Source organism: Corvus moneduloides, chromosome Z (genome assembly GCF_009650955.1).
Source record: "Corvus moneduloides isolate bCorMon1 chromosome Z, bCorMon1.pri, whole genome shotgun sequence".
NCBI classification, from domain to species: domain Eukaryota; kingdom Metazoa; phylum Chordata; class Aves; order Passeriformes; family Corvidae; genus Corvus; species Corvus moneduloides.
This window is the reverse complement of record NC_045511.1, coordinates 11,926,847-11,943,459: the sequence shown is the minus strand read 5'-3', so window position 1 is coordinate 11,943,459 and position 16,613 is coordinate 11,926,847. Positions and strand designations below refer to the sequence as shown.

At 39.3% G+C, this 16,613-nt stretch overlaps 1 protein-coding gene across 2 annotated transcripts in view; it reads right to left on the bottom strand.

Annotated features, from left to right (window-relative positions):
- RICTOR (RPTOR independent companion of MTOR complex 2) overlaps positions 1-15,853 on the bottom strand; it is a 76,590-nt gene extending 60,737 nt beyond the window's left edge. For both annotated transcript variants that reach the window (XM_032096645.1, XM_032096646.1), the window contains exons 1-2: positions 15,754-15,853; positions 15,539-15,586 (exon numbers count right to left, since the gene is read on the bottom strand). In XM_032096645.1, coding sequence (XP_031952536.1) covers positions 15,539-15,586; positions 15,754-15,802 — 97 coding nt within the window. In that variant the 5' untranslated portion in view covers positions 15,803-15,853. The remainder of the gene's footprint in view (positions 1-15,538; positions 15,587-15,753) is intronic.
- Positions 15,854-16,613: the final 760 nt, after the last annotated feature.

Genomic DNA, 16,613 nt, shown 5'->3' with positions numbered 1-16,613 from the left:
TCCAGGGCTTAACTCAGTTTAAGAGGTTTGCAACAGCGCAAGCTATAAGATCATGGAATGGTTTGGATTGGAAAGGACCTTAAAGATCACCTAGTTCCAACCCCCTTGGCATGGGCAGGGAATCTTTCACAGACCAGGTTGCTCAGACTCCTATGTAACCTGACTTGAACACTTTAAAGGATGGGGCAAAAAAAAGTAACTGGGATTAGTTATGGCACTACAAATAGTTTATATCATATAGCCCCTTAATTTCAAGGGAATATAACAGGAGAGGATAGTATCTTCTTCATAATCTGGTTTCTTTGAAAATACAGTTTGGCTCATATCTATGCTTTGGCCTGCCTTGAGTAATGTGTGGGAATTTCCCTGGTTCGCATCACTTTTGGACCTATAGAATTCCCCGTTATGCCACAAGAAAGATCCCAGGTGAGCAGTCTTAGAGCAACGTAACTTTGCAAAATGACTGGAAGTATGTTTTAATTTTGAAAGTTAAAGATGCATATGGCTACATATGCGTGGTAAAACCCTACGAAAACTAAGCTCACTGTGTGGACAGGAAAAGACCACGGGACTAGCCCAGAAAACCTCTTGTGCAATGGCAACGGACATTCCTATTCAGCTATCTGATAAAGCTGGCATTAACTCAGAAGTGTGCGAGTTGCCCTGTGGTAAAAGCCAGTCAATTTGGATGTGAAGAAATAAGGGCACAATGATACTACCATTTCTCATATTAACAATTACGTAGCAATGACAGATCTGTATAATAAGGATGCCTAAATAAAATGTATACTAAAAATATTTCCCCCTATTTTTGCATGAGAAACTGCAGTTATAGCAACTTTTCCCTCATCCTGTCCTCCTTCTGTTGAGGAAAAAATTATTTTTAGAGACTGAGAAGTTTGAGGAAAGACATGATTGTGACGCTTAGCAGGGCAGTGAGGTATTTCCCAGAAGCTTCATTAGCAGATAAGTAATTTGAAGCAAACTGGCAACTCTGGAACAAAAGCTACAAAACTGTGAGGAAACTGAGAACATGACAGACATTTCCACAACTGAATTGATAATACAAATAGAGCAAGTTAGCTGTCTCACACTTCAATCCGATCAAAACCATTGCTGATGCAGAAAAACAAGACAGTAAAGTCTCTCATAACATATTACCTCAGAAGGAACTAAAATAACAGAAGTCTTTTTGGTCAAATATTCTGAGGTGAAGTCTTGTTTTAAAACTTCAGAAGAACCCTCTCACAAAAAGTATTCCATTAAATATTTAACAAAATAACTGTGACATACTAACTTCAAGGAAAGACTGGCTATCTTGTTTTTCCTTCTTCTGAAAATGCATACATTACAAAGAAGTAGAAAATTTATATTACTCACTCAAGAGTGACTCACTTTCAGTAAAAGTAAAGCCAGTAAGGAAGGTAAGCAGGCCTAAAAAACTTCAGATCACAAATGTAAAAGAATTTAAAACAACCAACATGACATGACATCACAAATGGCGATTCAGTCTTTTGCTAGGCTGTCCCTCACACTGAAATGAGCTTGGAAACAGACTACATTCTGATTCTAAAAACTAAGCCATCTGACTTTCCTGATATCACACATCAGATCCGGCACTATCTATCTTCCTGTCACAAAATCTTACAAAGGCACTATAAAATACCAAGTAATGCAGAAACAGAAAAAAGCATAGCACAAAATCAGAGACTGATCTTCCAAAGTAGTATCACAGCCTTAACATTTCATTGTCAAGCTTAACAGTTCATCTTGGTGTTGACATAGACCTTTTTGTTGTTGTTGTTTGGTTTTCTGTTTGTTTGGGGTAGGTTTTTTGTTGTTTTTTTTTTTTTTTGTTTTTATTTTGGGGGGGTTGTTGGGGGAGAAGAAGGGGCTGTTGTCAGTGTTTAACAGATTCACAGAATATCTGGATTGGAAGGGACCCATGAGAATCCCAGACTCTAACTCTTCAGTAAATGGCCCATACAGGGATTGAACTCACAACCTTGGTGTTATTAGCAGCATGCTCTAACCAACTGAGCTAACTGGTGTTGAACATGTTGTTTTAAGGACCCCAGTTCATATCACTGCTGCAGAGATTTCTTAGCTCTTACTCTCTAGCTCATCAGAAGTTTCTGTTATAGATCTGAAACAAAAAGCAAGAAGAGAAGCTACTTGTTACTATTTTAAGACCCCTCAAAAGTCTATGCTTTCCTGACTCACTTCATTTATTGCTGAGATGCTGACTCGTATTGGGAAAAATTTCTTCACCAAAAGGGTTGTCAAGCATTGGAACAAGCTGCCCAGAGAAGCAGTTGAGTCACCATCCCTGGAGGTAATTAAAAGATGCATCCACATGGCACTTAGGGACACAGTTTAGTGGTGAACTTGGCAATGTCAGGTTTACAGTTGGACTCAATGATCAAGGGTCTGTTCCAACCAAAATGACTCTATGATCTCCAGCTGGCCCACAGCAACAACCAAATATCTTCACATTCTTTCCCATGGTGCTTCTGAGAGTGGAGCTGTGCAAAATTACTAAACTATCTTCCAACTTTCTTCTGCCAAAAGATGAACAACCCCTTCCCTTACTTCCCTTCTCTCTCCTGTCCCACTATTATCCTTTACACTACTTCAGCACTCATCGTCAAATTCACAATAAAATCATCCTGCCAAGTACCTCAGTAGAATCCTTTTTTGTTCTTCTGACTATGTTAGTTCTCTACTGAGTTACAGACTCAAACGGAGTATTAAATTCTTACAAAATCCACTCTGAAGTAGCTGTGCCACTGAGCCACTCACAGGTAGAACAGTGGAAGCAAGACATACCTGTTCCACATGACACTCAGTAGAATAAAGTTGTCTTTTTATTTACCTGGACTTTACAACTGGTAAGCTGTCCCAAACATTGTACACAAACCCACGTCACTCAAATGTCATCTACAAACTTGATACATATAAAAATTGCAAGTCAGCCCACTAGTGCCTAGCAGCAACAGCTTAGCTTGCTAATCATTACTCTCATTTTCTGTCCGTCTGCTTTTTGTTGGACAGCAAAAACTGTGAGGTAGCAGTAGTTGCTCTGTTTACTTCTGTTACACTAAACACAATTTGTCACCCACAATTCTTTGCACTAACACACTGTACTTACAATTATAATCTTTAGCATAGAGCAAAGCTGGTGTTTTTAGAACTCCAGACTCAAGAACTACATGAATCTCTATGCCTAAATGTATGTCACAGATGCATGTATATTTAAAATCTCCAATGTTGTGTTGTTGTTTGTTTCTAAACTCTCATGACCTCTTAAGGCTTAGCTCATTTTTTCACCCCTTCAGGACTGTGACATTGTTTTTCCCCAGTGAGAACCATGATGCATTCTGACAGATCCCATTCTCCAGAGAGAAAGAATACCACAGAAGTCCAGCTACACAAAACAGCTAGCACTCCATCTAATGCAGGGATGAAATAGGACCAGCAATAGCTATATTAGCACAAGTGACGGCTCCTTTTGCCTGACAGATTTAGTAGCATTGTTTGACCACGTTCAGTATGCTAGCAGCATGCCAATTTGCTGTTCTGTTATGCACATGTGAATGAAAAAGAAAAAAAAAAAAAAAGAATGGTAGGCTTTAGCACACAAATAATTCAGTAACTCTGAAGTCAGGCATGAGTCAAACTGAGGAGTGTGTATTATATGCATCACTTGGTAGGTGCTGAAACAGTACACAGAACTGTACACAGTAGCCAATGTATATACAGTAACACTCAAGTGAGAGACTGCACTAGCAGCTGATGTCACACCTACTAGAACCACAAGGCCCAAAAAGTGAAATAAAAGATTAAATACTCCTAAATACTTCCTTTAAAGAAGGAAGTTGTACTTACCTACAGTCAAGCATCTCACCATTGACTAAGAACATGAGAAGTATCTTCCTCTTACTGAAAGAATCACAGTAATGACTGGATAATGGATAATCCTGGTGAACTTCCTATACACCCCTACATTTATCAGGTATTTTTAGAGTGTAAAAGCCATGCAACTGCATATAGTTAAGCTGTTCTTAGTAGCTTGTTAAAGTACAAGCTGCCAAAATGAAGCTGAGTGAAATATACCAACTAGAAACATTAAGGCACTGTTCTCCACTTCCACTGAAACAGCAATGAGTTATCAGTTATTAAAAGCAGTGAAACATTAGAAATTACTTAGAGGTGCCTATGTAAGACTATATGATAAGTCAGCCTCCCAAAACACATTTTAATCAAGACCTTTAATAATGAAATGAGACATCAATGGTAAGTCATATCCTACCATTACCAACTTGTTGCAAAAAAAAAAAAAAATCAGGACAACTATGTAACCTTCATGATATTAAAGTATTCTTAATTTACATCTAATTCAAAAGGTGGAAACTGCATAGAAAACCTGAGAATATGAAAGATGAGAAAGCTATATTAAAAAGGCGAACTCTGCGACACAGATCATTCCTGTATTATTTATATTAACACATCAACTCTATTTTGCCAGATTCCAAAAAATTAGTGCATGAACACTTTACATTCAACCTGTGATTTTCAAAAACACAGTAATACACGTTTAGACTGAAGGCATGTCTCAATTTATAGTGTAAAAACATAAAAACCTGTCTGTTCGTAGTATCAAGTTAATGCAGTTATGTTGAAAAATGTACTGAATACTAGCCAGATAGATATCCTCTATGACCACAGTTAAAATTCTGCTACCACACTTGAAGCCGTAAGGTGGGAAATACTTTTCACTGGTATAATGTGATGTAAAAGTTTTGCCAAACAAGACTTGAAAATTTTAGATTAAAAAAATCCACATGTATATCAAGCTTTAACAATTGAGAATAACCCCTTAGAAAGTACCTATGACTAAAGAGTGATTTCTGCAGAATGCACCTAGAGATTTATTTAGTTTGATTCCCATAGTTTTCACGGGGGAACCATACTTTATTTTGAAGATAGGTAAATTCCAGTAATTCATGTTTGTGAAAACAGAAAGCAAAGAAAAACTAAGAACTCAGACTATTTTCACCCTTGTTGCTCAAGAAAGCTATGAATATATGAAACTGGCTCACTAATATGGAAAAAAGCACACATCCTCTCTTTCATGGCAGTCAGAAAAGAAACTAACAAAACTACTCATCTTCCTACATCACTGAAGTAGAAATTAACCATCACATATACAAAAATGCCTGTGAACAAGAAAGCAGTGGAAAAGACAGCATATTCAAGGTAGGATTCAGGTATTACTAGAACCTCAGATAAACAGGAAATCATGCATCAGGATAACTTAGGCATCTAATCCTTCATATTTAATTCTCTACATCTAGACTTGCAGACAAGTGCTTCTGAAAACAAGTAAGTAAAATTTAAACGTCTACTGTGATTGTACAGATTTCTCTTCTGCAGATGTGCATAAAATGTTGTAAATTAAAGGATTTTTTTTTTTAATGTCAATATTCCTAAGATAAAGGTGGCAGGAAATAAACAGTCTGGTGTTGCAGTCAGCTTGAAGAGCAGTTCCAAAATGGACCACTTTCCAAAATGCTGTCTTGTATTATTTCTAACCAAGACACTGAGATTATATGTGTAGAAAAGCCATTCTTACACCCACACCTTGGAATTACATTAATTATTCCCAACGTGTGATCTTGTATATCAGCTTTGTAAACAGCATTGCATTACTGCTAAAACTTCTAAAAAATGGGTTTCATAGTTGAAATGTTAACAGCTTTCCCACAATAGAAAGAGAAAACTGAAGGACCATTCCAAAGGATAACTACAATGGTGATTTGAAAATTAATTACATACAGTTTTTGATAAACAAACTGTTCTTTAAATGCTTTATAGCAATACAAAATCTAGAGTCCTGCACAGCTTCCTCAAAGACCAATTATGAAAACAGTATTAAATAATATTAGTTAGGACTATGTAAGGTATCAAAGCATATTTAAAAAACTGTTATTTAAAATAAACTTGTCTATTCCTAGAGAGAAAATGCTTAATTTAGTCCTCCATTTAAATTTACAGTTATTCTTCAACTCCTAGGTAGACATAATGTTGATGCCAAGAATCATAGCAGTAAGTCTTGATATACAGAGTCTTTGGGAATTACAAACTTATTCCCAGTTCTTCCACCTCTCCCCCCACAAAAAATCCCATCAGAATGTCATCCCTCTGCTATACAAGATACACAACTGTAACTATTGCGTATTATCATGACTAAAACCAAACCGGAATCCTAGTCTCTTAGAATTTCTATCATGACCACTTAACAATACACATAATAATACACAAATATAAATAATTCTGGAATACAGTTAAATTCAGGAAGAACTTCCTCTCAACTTTCAAAAGCTCAGATGTTTAAAAGAAAAAAGAGAAAGAAAAAAAAAAGAAGACAAAAAACACAAAGGGTCAACATGCTGGAGGCTGGGGAACATTCCGTAACTGTGTGACTATGCATTTGTTTGCCCTGTTGTTCTGCTCTCTTCTCTGCAACAATTATCAACTACTGCCAAGGTTGGAGTGACCCAGTACAACTGTTCTTATGCTCAAGAGCCAGTAAAAGCGTTTCCCAGATTTACAAAATTGCTTATGTCAGTACACAAATCAAATTAATACTTCCCAGAACATCAGTGATGAATCTGAATGGTGAATGTAAGTTTATTGTAATGCTTTACAAAATTATCTTCAGCTCTTCCTACTCATTTCCCTCTTTTCTGCCACCATTTTCAGAAGTAGAAATATCAGGATGGCCATAATTTTCAGTTGTTTTAACAAAACACTATGCCTTTCTGACATCTTGCAACTAATGTTTGGAGAGTAGACCAGGCAAATCTGCTTTCAAAACCACTTGAGAATTTTGATCACGTATTTCTCTGAATATTATCAAACTGAAATATAATCATAGGACTATTTTCTCAATTAGCATTCTGATTCTTTTCTGCATCAGTTTAATTTGTTCAAGAACCTGAAAACATAAATGCTACATGGTTCTTACTAATAAACTCTAAGGTGTCAGGAAGTAGTCACTGTCCCCAGAAATACCATGTTACATGTTAAGTCCATCAACATTAGGAGATGTAGGATCACCCAGTTTGCCAATCAAGACACGAAGGGCAATTTGGCACAACATGGAAACACCACTGCAATAACAAATTCAAACATTAAAACAGGGACACAACTAGAAACTACAAGTAATTCACAAACTGCTGCAGGACTGCAACATCAAACATTTAAACTGTGACAAATGTGATGTGCTGTTTTCCCCATCCTAAAATGCTATAACCAGAAGATTTCAAAATAGTGCTGATTGATGGTAGTTGTGGACTTCATTCCCTCATACTAAGGAACAGGACAGGTCCTTGTGTCACACAGGTAATACAGTCACATTGCTGTGGCCATTCAAGACTTCCACTCTTTCTCCTGAAAAAGGACAGGAAACGTCGTATTTACAGATTTCACATGATCTAAATACAATTCTCTGAAGACAGAGGACACCTAATCCATTGGTCAATCTCAATTTAGAAAAACCTATCCACTGCAGTAACAGGCTAAGCTAAAAACTGAGCTGCTAACACCACGTTTATGGAAACAGCAAGATTTTTTCTATTTCACTTTTTGTACTTCATGAAAAAAACCCCAGAAGTCTACCCACGACACACACATATGGTTTGCATAAAGAAGGAGATGAACACATTCTAAATTCTCTAGATATGAGGTTGCTCAAACGAAATTCTGACTTCACTGATGCTCAGGAGGTAACAAAGGAGTAAGATTACTTACAGATTTAATAATTTGTTTTTAAAGAAGTAATTTCTAGGCAACAGCTGTTCTTGAAAGTCATCTATTTTTATAAAGTAATTATTTTTAAATATATGTATTTATTTATAGTCTACGTACACTTCACGTAGGAAACCAATCTTCTATGCAGCTAAAAAAAACCCAAACAAAAATCCCTGTGTTGCACCATACATCTTTACATGAAGAGATTAATGAAATTACTCTTTGTTACTCTTAAAATTATTGTGTATTTTTCCATAAATCACGGCCATATTGTTTTGCTTTAAATACCTAAACTCTATGAATAAGCATCTCTATCAATCATTCTGTAGTCTTAAATCAACAGAGGTAGTTAATTTCACAATGAACACTTATGCAAGTAGGGCACAGAGATGTACTTACTTCATTTCAGCCAAATGACTGCTAATTCACAGGAGTCATTTCAAAGATGGGCAAGTAACAGTCATCTTTACCATTTTGCCATCCTTTCCGTCTTGGACTTAAATGGTTACTGAAAGTATCATTTATAAACAGCACGAAATTATGTTCTCTAACCATTTTCCAACTGAAACAGAATTAAAAATTTTCGTTTTGCATCTCTGACAATTAAGCACATTTCTAGTAAACAAGCAAATAAATAAATACATTAACTTAAAACTGTATTTCTGAAATTACGCAGGAGCAACCACCTGAGTGAATGTTCACATGTACCCAAAACCATAGCAGTAAATAGCAGTTTAACTAAAATGAGCTTAGGGAAGTCTAGTGAAGAACAAAACCAGTACATTTAGAAAAAAAAGTCTCCCTTTTAGGAAAATGTTCATAAAGGCTATCACTCAGATTGATTTATTAATGAACAACATTGATTCAAAGGCTATTGCTGGACAGGTAGAATTTAGGTGAAGAGACTTCCTCATTATATTTATTTACCCAAACCCATGCCGTCCACCACTGACACCTAGAAAGCTTTCAAATACATGCTAACAGCAAAATTCAGTCAAATATCTAAATAATACAACTGTAAGTAATTTTTTTTTGTTCTTTGGGATTGGGTTTTGTGTTTGGGGTTTTTTTACTACATTTTCTCATTTATGCATCTTTACCAGCGCACCTCCTTTACATCAGACGCAAAGCTTTGATGAATACACTTTTCACTAACCATATCCTGAAGTTTTGCTTCTGAAATTTTCCATCACCACACCAGATGACAGGCAAATGAAAAAAGATCATTTCTGCAGCATATACAAATATACCAACATTATAGACTCTTAAACTAGAATAGATACATTTTGTTACAACAGTTACAAGTGCTCCAGTTAAAAATTTGACAAATATCAGCCAGCACTTACGTAGCAGTGTTGTCTCCTACCCTTCCGTATCGAAAGTACTCACTGCTCAGTGTGTGAATTCACCTGCACTATTGTACAAGCATCTGCCTACCTGCAGGCAGGTAAAACACTTCCAAAGAAAAGCAAACTTCTTACTTTATCTGATCTTTTGTGTAGTTATCCAAGCCTCAAGACACATGCTCTTGTCTTAGCTGCAAGAAGGTAGTTGGTGTTAAAAGTAGATGACTTGCGCCATTTACTATTTTAAAAAAGAAATCTTGGGAGGAGTTTCTATTATTATAAAAGTTAAGAAAAACTTGTCTGATTTTTCAGTACATTCCCCAAGTCAGTCATCATTCCAAAATCAGTTCTCAAGCTGTCCTGTAAAGCTCTTGAGCATTGCTCTCGAGCATTTGCTGCAGTGTCTGAGTTTGTATAGATATAAAAGTAAGAAAACTGCAATTTTAACTACGACTATTTCACTTCTTCCCACTTTAAAGAAAAATAACAATACCTGATGTTAAGCATCTCTTCTATGTTATTAGGGTATAACTCCTGAGATTGCTAGGTAACTGCTTAAGTATACATGAAGGTCATCAGCTTGGGCAAGCAATGCGCTTCTTTCTGGACAGGAGATGGTTGACATAGCTCCACTGTTTACTGTGTTTATGATGAGGAGTGTGTTACTTTACACAGCCTCTACAATACATAGGCTCTAACAGAAAAAAATGCTGAAAGTAAGCATTGCTCTAATATCTAAGTGGGATACTGGGAAGCAACAGAAAAAACCTGAATAACATTTATGACAAACACTTGAACATATCAAGAAGGCAGCAGGAGATTTTGATACTTCAGCACTCGGGGAGGAAGGAAGCATGTTGAAGAATGTCATGAAATCAGAGCATTGCTTAAACGCCTAAGAAGGTGTTTGGATCAGTGTATCGACACCGATCCAAATCACAGAAAAATCTTTTGTAATAGAAAGTACAAGATCTTAGAACAGTCATTTTACTCTCTGACCACAGCAGCAAGAACAAAGAACCCACACACAAAAACAAATTTAGAGATGCTGTACACAAAAACTTTAAAGACAGCTATGAGTGCAGATCTTCCAAGACATGGTAGGACCCAATTCCTAGAGAAATATTAACAATAGATAAGCAAGTCATAAGGTTTTGAAGTGCTCTTCTGCTAAAACTTTTCCTTCATTAAAAATGTTGTTCCTGTTTTCAAGAAATGGAAAGTGAAAATATTTTAAGCACACACCATCTTAGCAGTTCTGAGAAGTCTTAAGATTATAAAAGCAGGGCTTAGGAAGCAAAGCCAAAGGTACAAAAGTGTTATTAATCTAACCAGGACAATGCACTATACAATTCCAAAACAACGGTCAATGTGCAAGCACAAGTGCAGACAGGAAAGTTAAGTGTATGACTTAATTCTGAAGTGCACGTATTCAGCACCTTACTCTCTTACTTTTAAAACCTATCAAAAGCTCACACATTGCCAAAAATTTAGCAGGCCACCATCATTGATCACTTTCCCTTTGTTCTCCCTATGTAACAAAAAACTTCAACATACAAAAATAATGCAGTAGAACATTTCTCATTAAGCAAAGTTAAGAGGTCTCTTCAACAGTTTTTGCCCCTTTGTCACATACTTTGTCTCTCAGGACACTGAATAAAAAATATTACTAATTACCTGCTTACTCCTGTTACAGTTTCTGTTACAGATTCACAAACAAGGGAGCAAAAAACAACTGCTCTGCATGACCTGCTGAAGCTCAACATCCTGCTACAGCTACCCATAAAAATTATGCCATACTGCAAAGTAAGGGTGAAAGGTGCCCACACATTTTGATTATTTGGCTGTTTTAAAAATACTGCTTCTACAGCATGGTGGAGCTCTACTTCTCGATGTTTTCAAGCCAGGCCACATTTCCCATGAGTATGCAAAGAACCACCTAAACGCTTTCTGTAGCAGACTTAAGAGTGGAAGAACTGCCTCTGAGGCATCAAAAAGTATGCACCAGCTGCCATCTCTGCAGTGGTTCCCTACTGCCATGCTGCAAGCACTCCAAAAAGGTTTTTTTTTTCCTTCCCCCACTACTTGAGCCTTCAGTATCGGACATGTGCTCTGTTCCTCCCTGCTTCTTCCACACTGATGAAGGAAGCTGGAAACAGTATGGTCATCAAATCTCAAGCTGATTTTGGAAACAAAATTCATCCAGCCTTCTTTAACTATCCCACAAATAACCCTTAAAAATGCCCAACATTTCTGTGGGCTGCAAACTGCAAATAGCATCCCAAGATGTTTGCCCTGCATGCAATGCATTACAATTTGCCGTGTAGGAACATGGAATCAAATACTACATGGTTTAAAATTATTCAAGCACAGTAAGAAAAGTAACATGGTTTAGACCTCATGAAGTTAAACGGAACTCCTCTATATTTTATTATTATCCACATGACATGGGGAAATGAAGGCTAAAAAGGAAAAGGGTATTTTCTCAGACAACACTAGTCAATTTTGTGATATCGGTCTCAGGAAGAAAAAAAAACAACCAGTTTTCTCAGCTGCTTTATTCATGTATGTCCTGTGTTACAGTCAGAAGACTCAACACTTACCAAGTAGAGAAAATTGGCTGTACAAGTTGATAAACCAAAGTAGTATCTTGTAATGCATGTTTTTGAATAATAAATGAAAGTACTAATGCTTGAGATAGGGACATTTCACTTGATTAAAGAGTACAGTATCAGAAAGTGAAGACTGTTACCCTCAAAAAGGAGGAAATGAACACATACGGACATGAACAGCACTCTACTCAACTTCAGTATTCAGTTGGCACTCCTGCACCGGTAAGCAAACAAGCCCTGAAAAGTTCCTAATAGCCAGTGCAACCTCTGAGCTACAGATTCCAAGAAAACAGGGATCCCTTGAAGGAAGATGAGCCTGACTACAGATAATGCACCGTGAGACTGCTCTCAACTAGCCGAGTTCCAAACTACTTAGGTCTTCAAGACCCAAGGACAACAGCCAAAATTCCAACAAAGGAAGAGGTGCTGGTCACCCAGCAGGACAAGGTGATCCAGTTACAAAGGTGAGCAAAGAATCACAGAATGTTTTGGGCTGAGAGGGACCTTTCAAGGTCACCTAGTCCAAGCTCCCTGCAAAAACTTACGAGCAAATGAAGTGTGGATTACACAGGCCTTTAAGAGTGCCCAGAGCTCTGGGAGGTATATATGCTTCTGTGACTCAGCTCTGAATGCCTGTAAAGCAGTCAGAAACAAAGAAAAGGCATATAATATTTGTATTATGGTTATATATGCAACCATGGCCAGAGTCAGTGGAAAAATTCCTAGCAAATGCACTAATCTGGTCGATACCTCCAATTGTCCTTTTTGGCCTTCAGAAGTTATGAGCTTGATTTCAGTAGTCTAATTAAACCAGTCTCTCTCATCCCATTGCTAATTCCTTCCAGATGACTCCAATGGGAGTTATACTGGTGGCGAGTCTGTCCTCCGTTTCCTTTTCTGTTCTGTTCTGAGCAGGTAATATAACACAAGGCCAAAACATGAGTGCTCTAAATCCCAGTTATTAACTGCAATTTTGTAATCAACAGAATACATGACATATGATCTTAAGTAGTCAAAAGCAACGAGTCTACCCTGTATCTGCACCATTTTTTCTTACTATACCAGCCTTATACACAAAAATGCTTATCCTGGGGACAAGTCTTCCAGAGTTGATCAGCATTTCAGCAAAGTGGTTTTCTTAAAAATGATTTATCTGAATCCTCTTAGAAGATGGGGAGGGCTGAGTAGGACAGCAGCCATGGTGAAAACTTGTAAAAAAGCTTGGAGTCCTCTGTGAAAACATGAGCAACCCTATAACTACAGGACAGGAGAAAAGAGCAAACCAAACACATACAGAGAAATGTAGACCACTCTGCAAGCAGCAAGGCACTCCTCGAGCCTTACCGCTCAAAAAGCCAGGAAGAAGCTGAACTCAAAGCAGCACAGCCAGGAGTGCTCTCCCCACATTTATTATTTGTTTTGAAATTCTTAATAACAGCACTGGCCTCTTGCATGGAAAGTGTAAACAGTATACAGTCCACAGGTATAGACGAGTAAAGGTCTAATCTGTGTGCTAAGTCATGCTATTACTAACAGGAACCTATTCAAAATAAGGCAGTGCCAATATAATTTTTCGTGTTTGTAACAAAGAGGCCCCTGTAACGAGAAGCATATGGCTACGCTCTGTTTATGGTGATTCTCTACTTTGCTCAAATCAGATATTTCACATTAATCAACACAAAGTTCAGTTGTACCGGGAAACAAAAAACATTAGAACATTCTTTCAAGCTAATGCAAACGTGAGCCCTGTGGAAAACTATGTGATCTGCACAACACAGTGAATCAAAACACTGCACTATTAGTACCAAATTAGGGTAACAAAATATAATTGCTTCCATAACTATTGTAACAGCTGGAAAACAAATATTCGTTGTGTTCATTGTGGAAATCAAGTTATCATCTAGCTTAGGTAATGTCTTGCTGAGACAAAATTTTAAGCTTCTTACTTTGGTTTCCTCTTTAAAATGCAGTTAATACCTACTGTGGATACACAGTGTTATATGGTTTCTGATCAGTCAGGTGTAGTTCTTCAAAAAAAACCCCAAAACCCTTGGTTTTTTGACATCTAAATTTAAAGCAAGTTCTTATTTGATTTCCCCAAAGATTTTTTTTTAATAGGAGCTATACAGCCACAGTGCAAAACACCTTTTTTCATTGTATTAAAAACGTGTTTTGCATCTTACTCCAGAGCCTCTTTTACAACACTATATGCATGTCGTAGTTGTACTGCTATTACTACAGGTCTCTTGGAATCAGCAGGCAGCTGAAAACACCTCATGGCAAAAGTCAATATCACAATCATAGTCACCTACCGAATTCTGATTAGAAGATTTCAAATAGTCCACATCTCAAATTACCACTCCAGCATTTAAATTTTGTGTATTGTTCTTTCACCTCAGAACACTTCAGTATGTTACAGAACATAAAAAAGTTATTAAACCCATTCATTAAAATCCTAATTTTGCAGATTTCATAAACAGGTAGCACTGCTTACAGCAATAACTTTGCCATGTGCTTAAACTGTTAAGGCCTTTGTTCTACATTTTGCTGATAAAAGTTTCACCAGTTTTGATTTTTAAAGACAGTATTTCTCTAAAGCAATCATGTCCTTTGGGAGATAGAGTGAGAAGAGACAGAAGAGCCTGTTTCCTTAAATTGAGGAAACCCCAGCAGTTTTCCCAACTATTAAAACATACTTGTAAATATGATATGTATACACAGAAATAACTTGCAGCCCATGATAAAACTTCTTAATAAAATAATTCTAAACACAGCTTACTTTAGGGGAAAAGAGACTTAGAGAAAGTATGATGCAGTATCAACAATTCCAAGTTGAAAACACTACTTCTACTGCTGATATTTTTACTTCTTTTCCATTTCACAGGCCACTTTTATCAATCTCATTGATTCGGTCATTCCCCTGCCTACTTCCTCAGAAAATGGATCTATTCAGTGTAATAGCCATCCTGGATCTCCTGAAGAGAACAGTTATATACCAGCATCAACTTTATTCCCTCCGCCAGACTAGGATCCTCTGTCCCACGAAATATCACTGCCTCTAGAGCAATGACATTCCAGTTTGCTTTTTGAATTTTATCCATCTATTTGGGAGAGTCTAACCCTCATCTCACGACTCAGCAAGGCAAGATCACATTTGGCCTATACATGTGGGTAAGGAACGAGCACCTGTTTGCCTGAGACAAAATTTCTTAGCGTGTAGCAGATATCAGCGTTGCTTCCTTCCTCTTAGCCCCCGCCACCACACACACACACACAGACACATCTGAGAGCAGTGGAGGATGTTTGGAGCAAGTCAACAAGCAAAGGGGAGATGAGTGGCTGCTGGTCTTGGAGCAAGAGGCTCAGGGCAAGCGCCGTGGCCCGCCGGCCTAGGGCGGGCAGGGATACACGAAAAAGGGATGGAGACAGAATACTCGCCGCTGCCGAGGTGCTGCTCAGATGCGCACGGCAAGATCACCCGGAGGGTCAGGCACTGTAAACAACGCCGTCTGCGAGTAGCAGGGGCTTCAAGGACAGCCCCAGCGCCGGCCGAGGAGCCTGAGCCGCACGCCGGGGAGGAGGGAGCCCCGGCACGGCCCCGGCGCGGCCCCGGCGCGGCCTCGGCGCGGCCCCACAAGTGCCCGAGGAGCGGCTCCCACCCGCGGGAGGCTCCACTCAGCCCCCGCCGGCGGCCTCGGCCCCCGCGCCCGCCCCGCGGCACCACCAGGCCGCTCAGCGCCGCCGCCCCCCCCGCCCCACCCGTACCTCGGCTGAGATCGAGGGACACGTTCTCCTCGCCGCTGTCGTTCCGACCTGCGGGAACGGGGGGAGAGAAAGGCATTAGACGGGCGGGGAGGAAGGAGCCGGGGACAGGGAGGAGAAAGAGGGGAGAGGAGCGGGGGACGCCGGCGGGCACCGTGGGGGGGCGGGCACCGTGGCGCTGCGGGCGCCGGCGGGGCGGCCCGTGGGACGCTCCTCACCTCGGATGCGGAGGTGCCTCAGCGAGCGGGCGCGGAGCGTCGCCGCCATGTTTGCGGCCCCGCAGCCACAACACCGGAAACCTCGCCCGCTCTCGCGAGGGGAGGCGCTCGGAGCCGCGACGCGGAGGGCGCGCCCCCCCCCCCCCCCCGGCACCTCCCCCCTCACCGCGGGCGCGGGGGCGGCTGAGGCGGCGCGGGGCGGGGATGGGCCGCGGGAGCGGCCTGACAACAGAAATTACTTTTTTTTTCTTTTATGTTTGTTGTGGTTTTGTTTGTTTGTTTGTTTGTTCGTTCGTTCGTTCGTTCGTTCGTTTTTTCGGGGTTTGCCCGCCCTGTTTCCCGGCCTTGTGATGAGGTGGTAATTCACATGGGTGCGGCGTGACCGTGGGCTTTGTACGCCGGATGTTTTCTGCTTTTTAATGCGTGAAGTAATTAAAAACAGGAAAAAGAAATAGCTTTTCATAGCTTGTTTGGTTGGTGCGCAATGAGTCTCTCTGTAGGTTCAAGTGCTGCTCTATTTCTTACTGCTTTTACATTTGTTAAAATTGCTTAATAAATGTATATATTAAAAAAAAAAAAAAAAACCAAACCAAGAAACAATGTCGTAAAGAAGTCCCACTGCAAGAAACCATGCACTGACATACTGGCTCCTTTTTAGGGAGAAGTTTAAATTTGCTGATAGCACCCTACATCATGCCCTGATGCTACAGACAGCCACAAACAAGGCAAATCCTGGCACTCAGACGTCCCAAATTCTCTAGACCAAATCCAGCAAATACTATCAAGTTGAAGTGTAGAAGTAGCCAGCCATAGAAAACATACTTTCACAAGCTTAGATAACTCTTTTCCTGTTTTCTAGT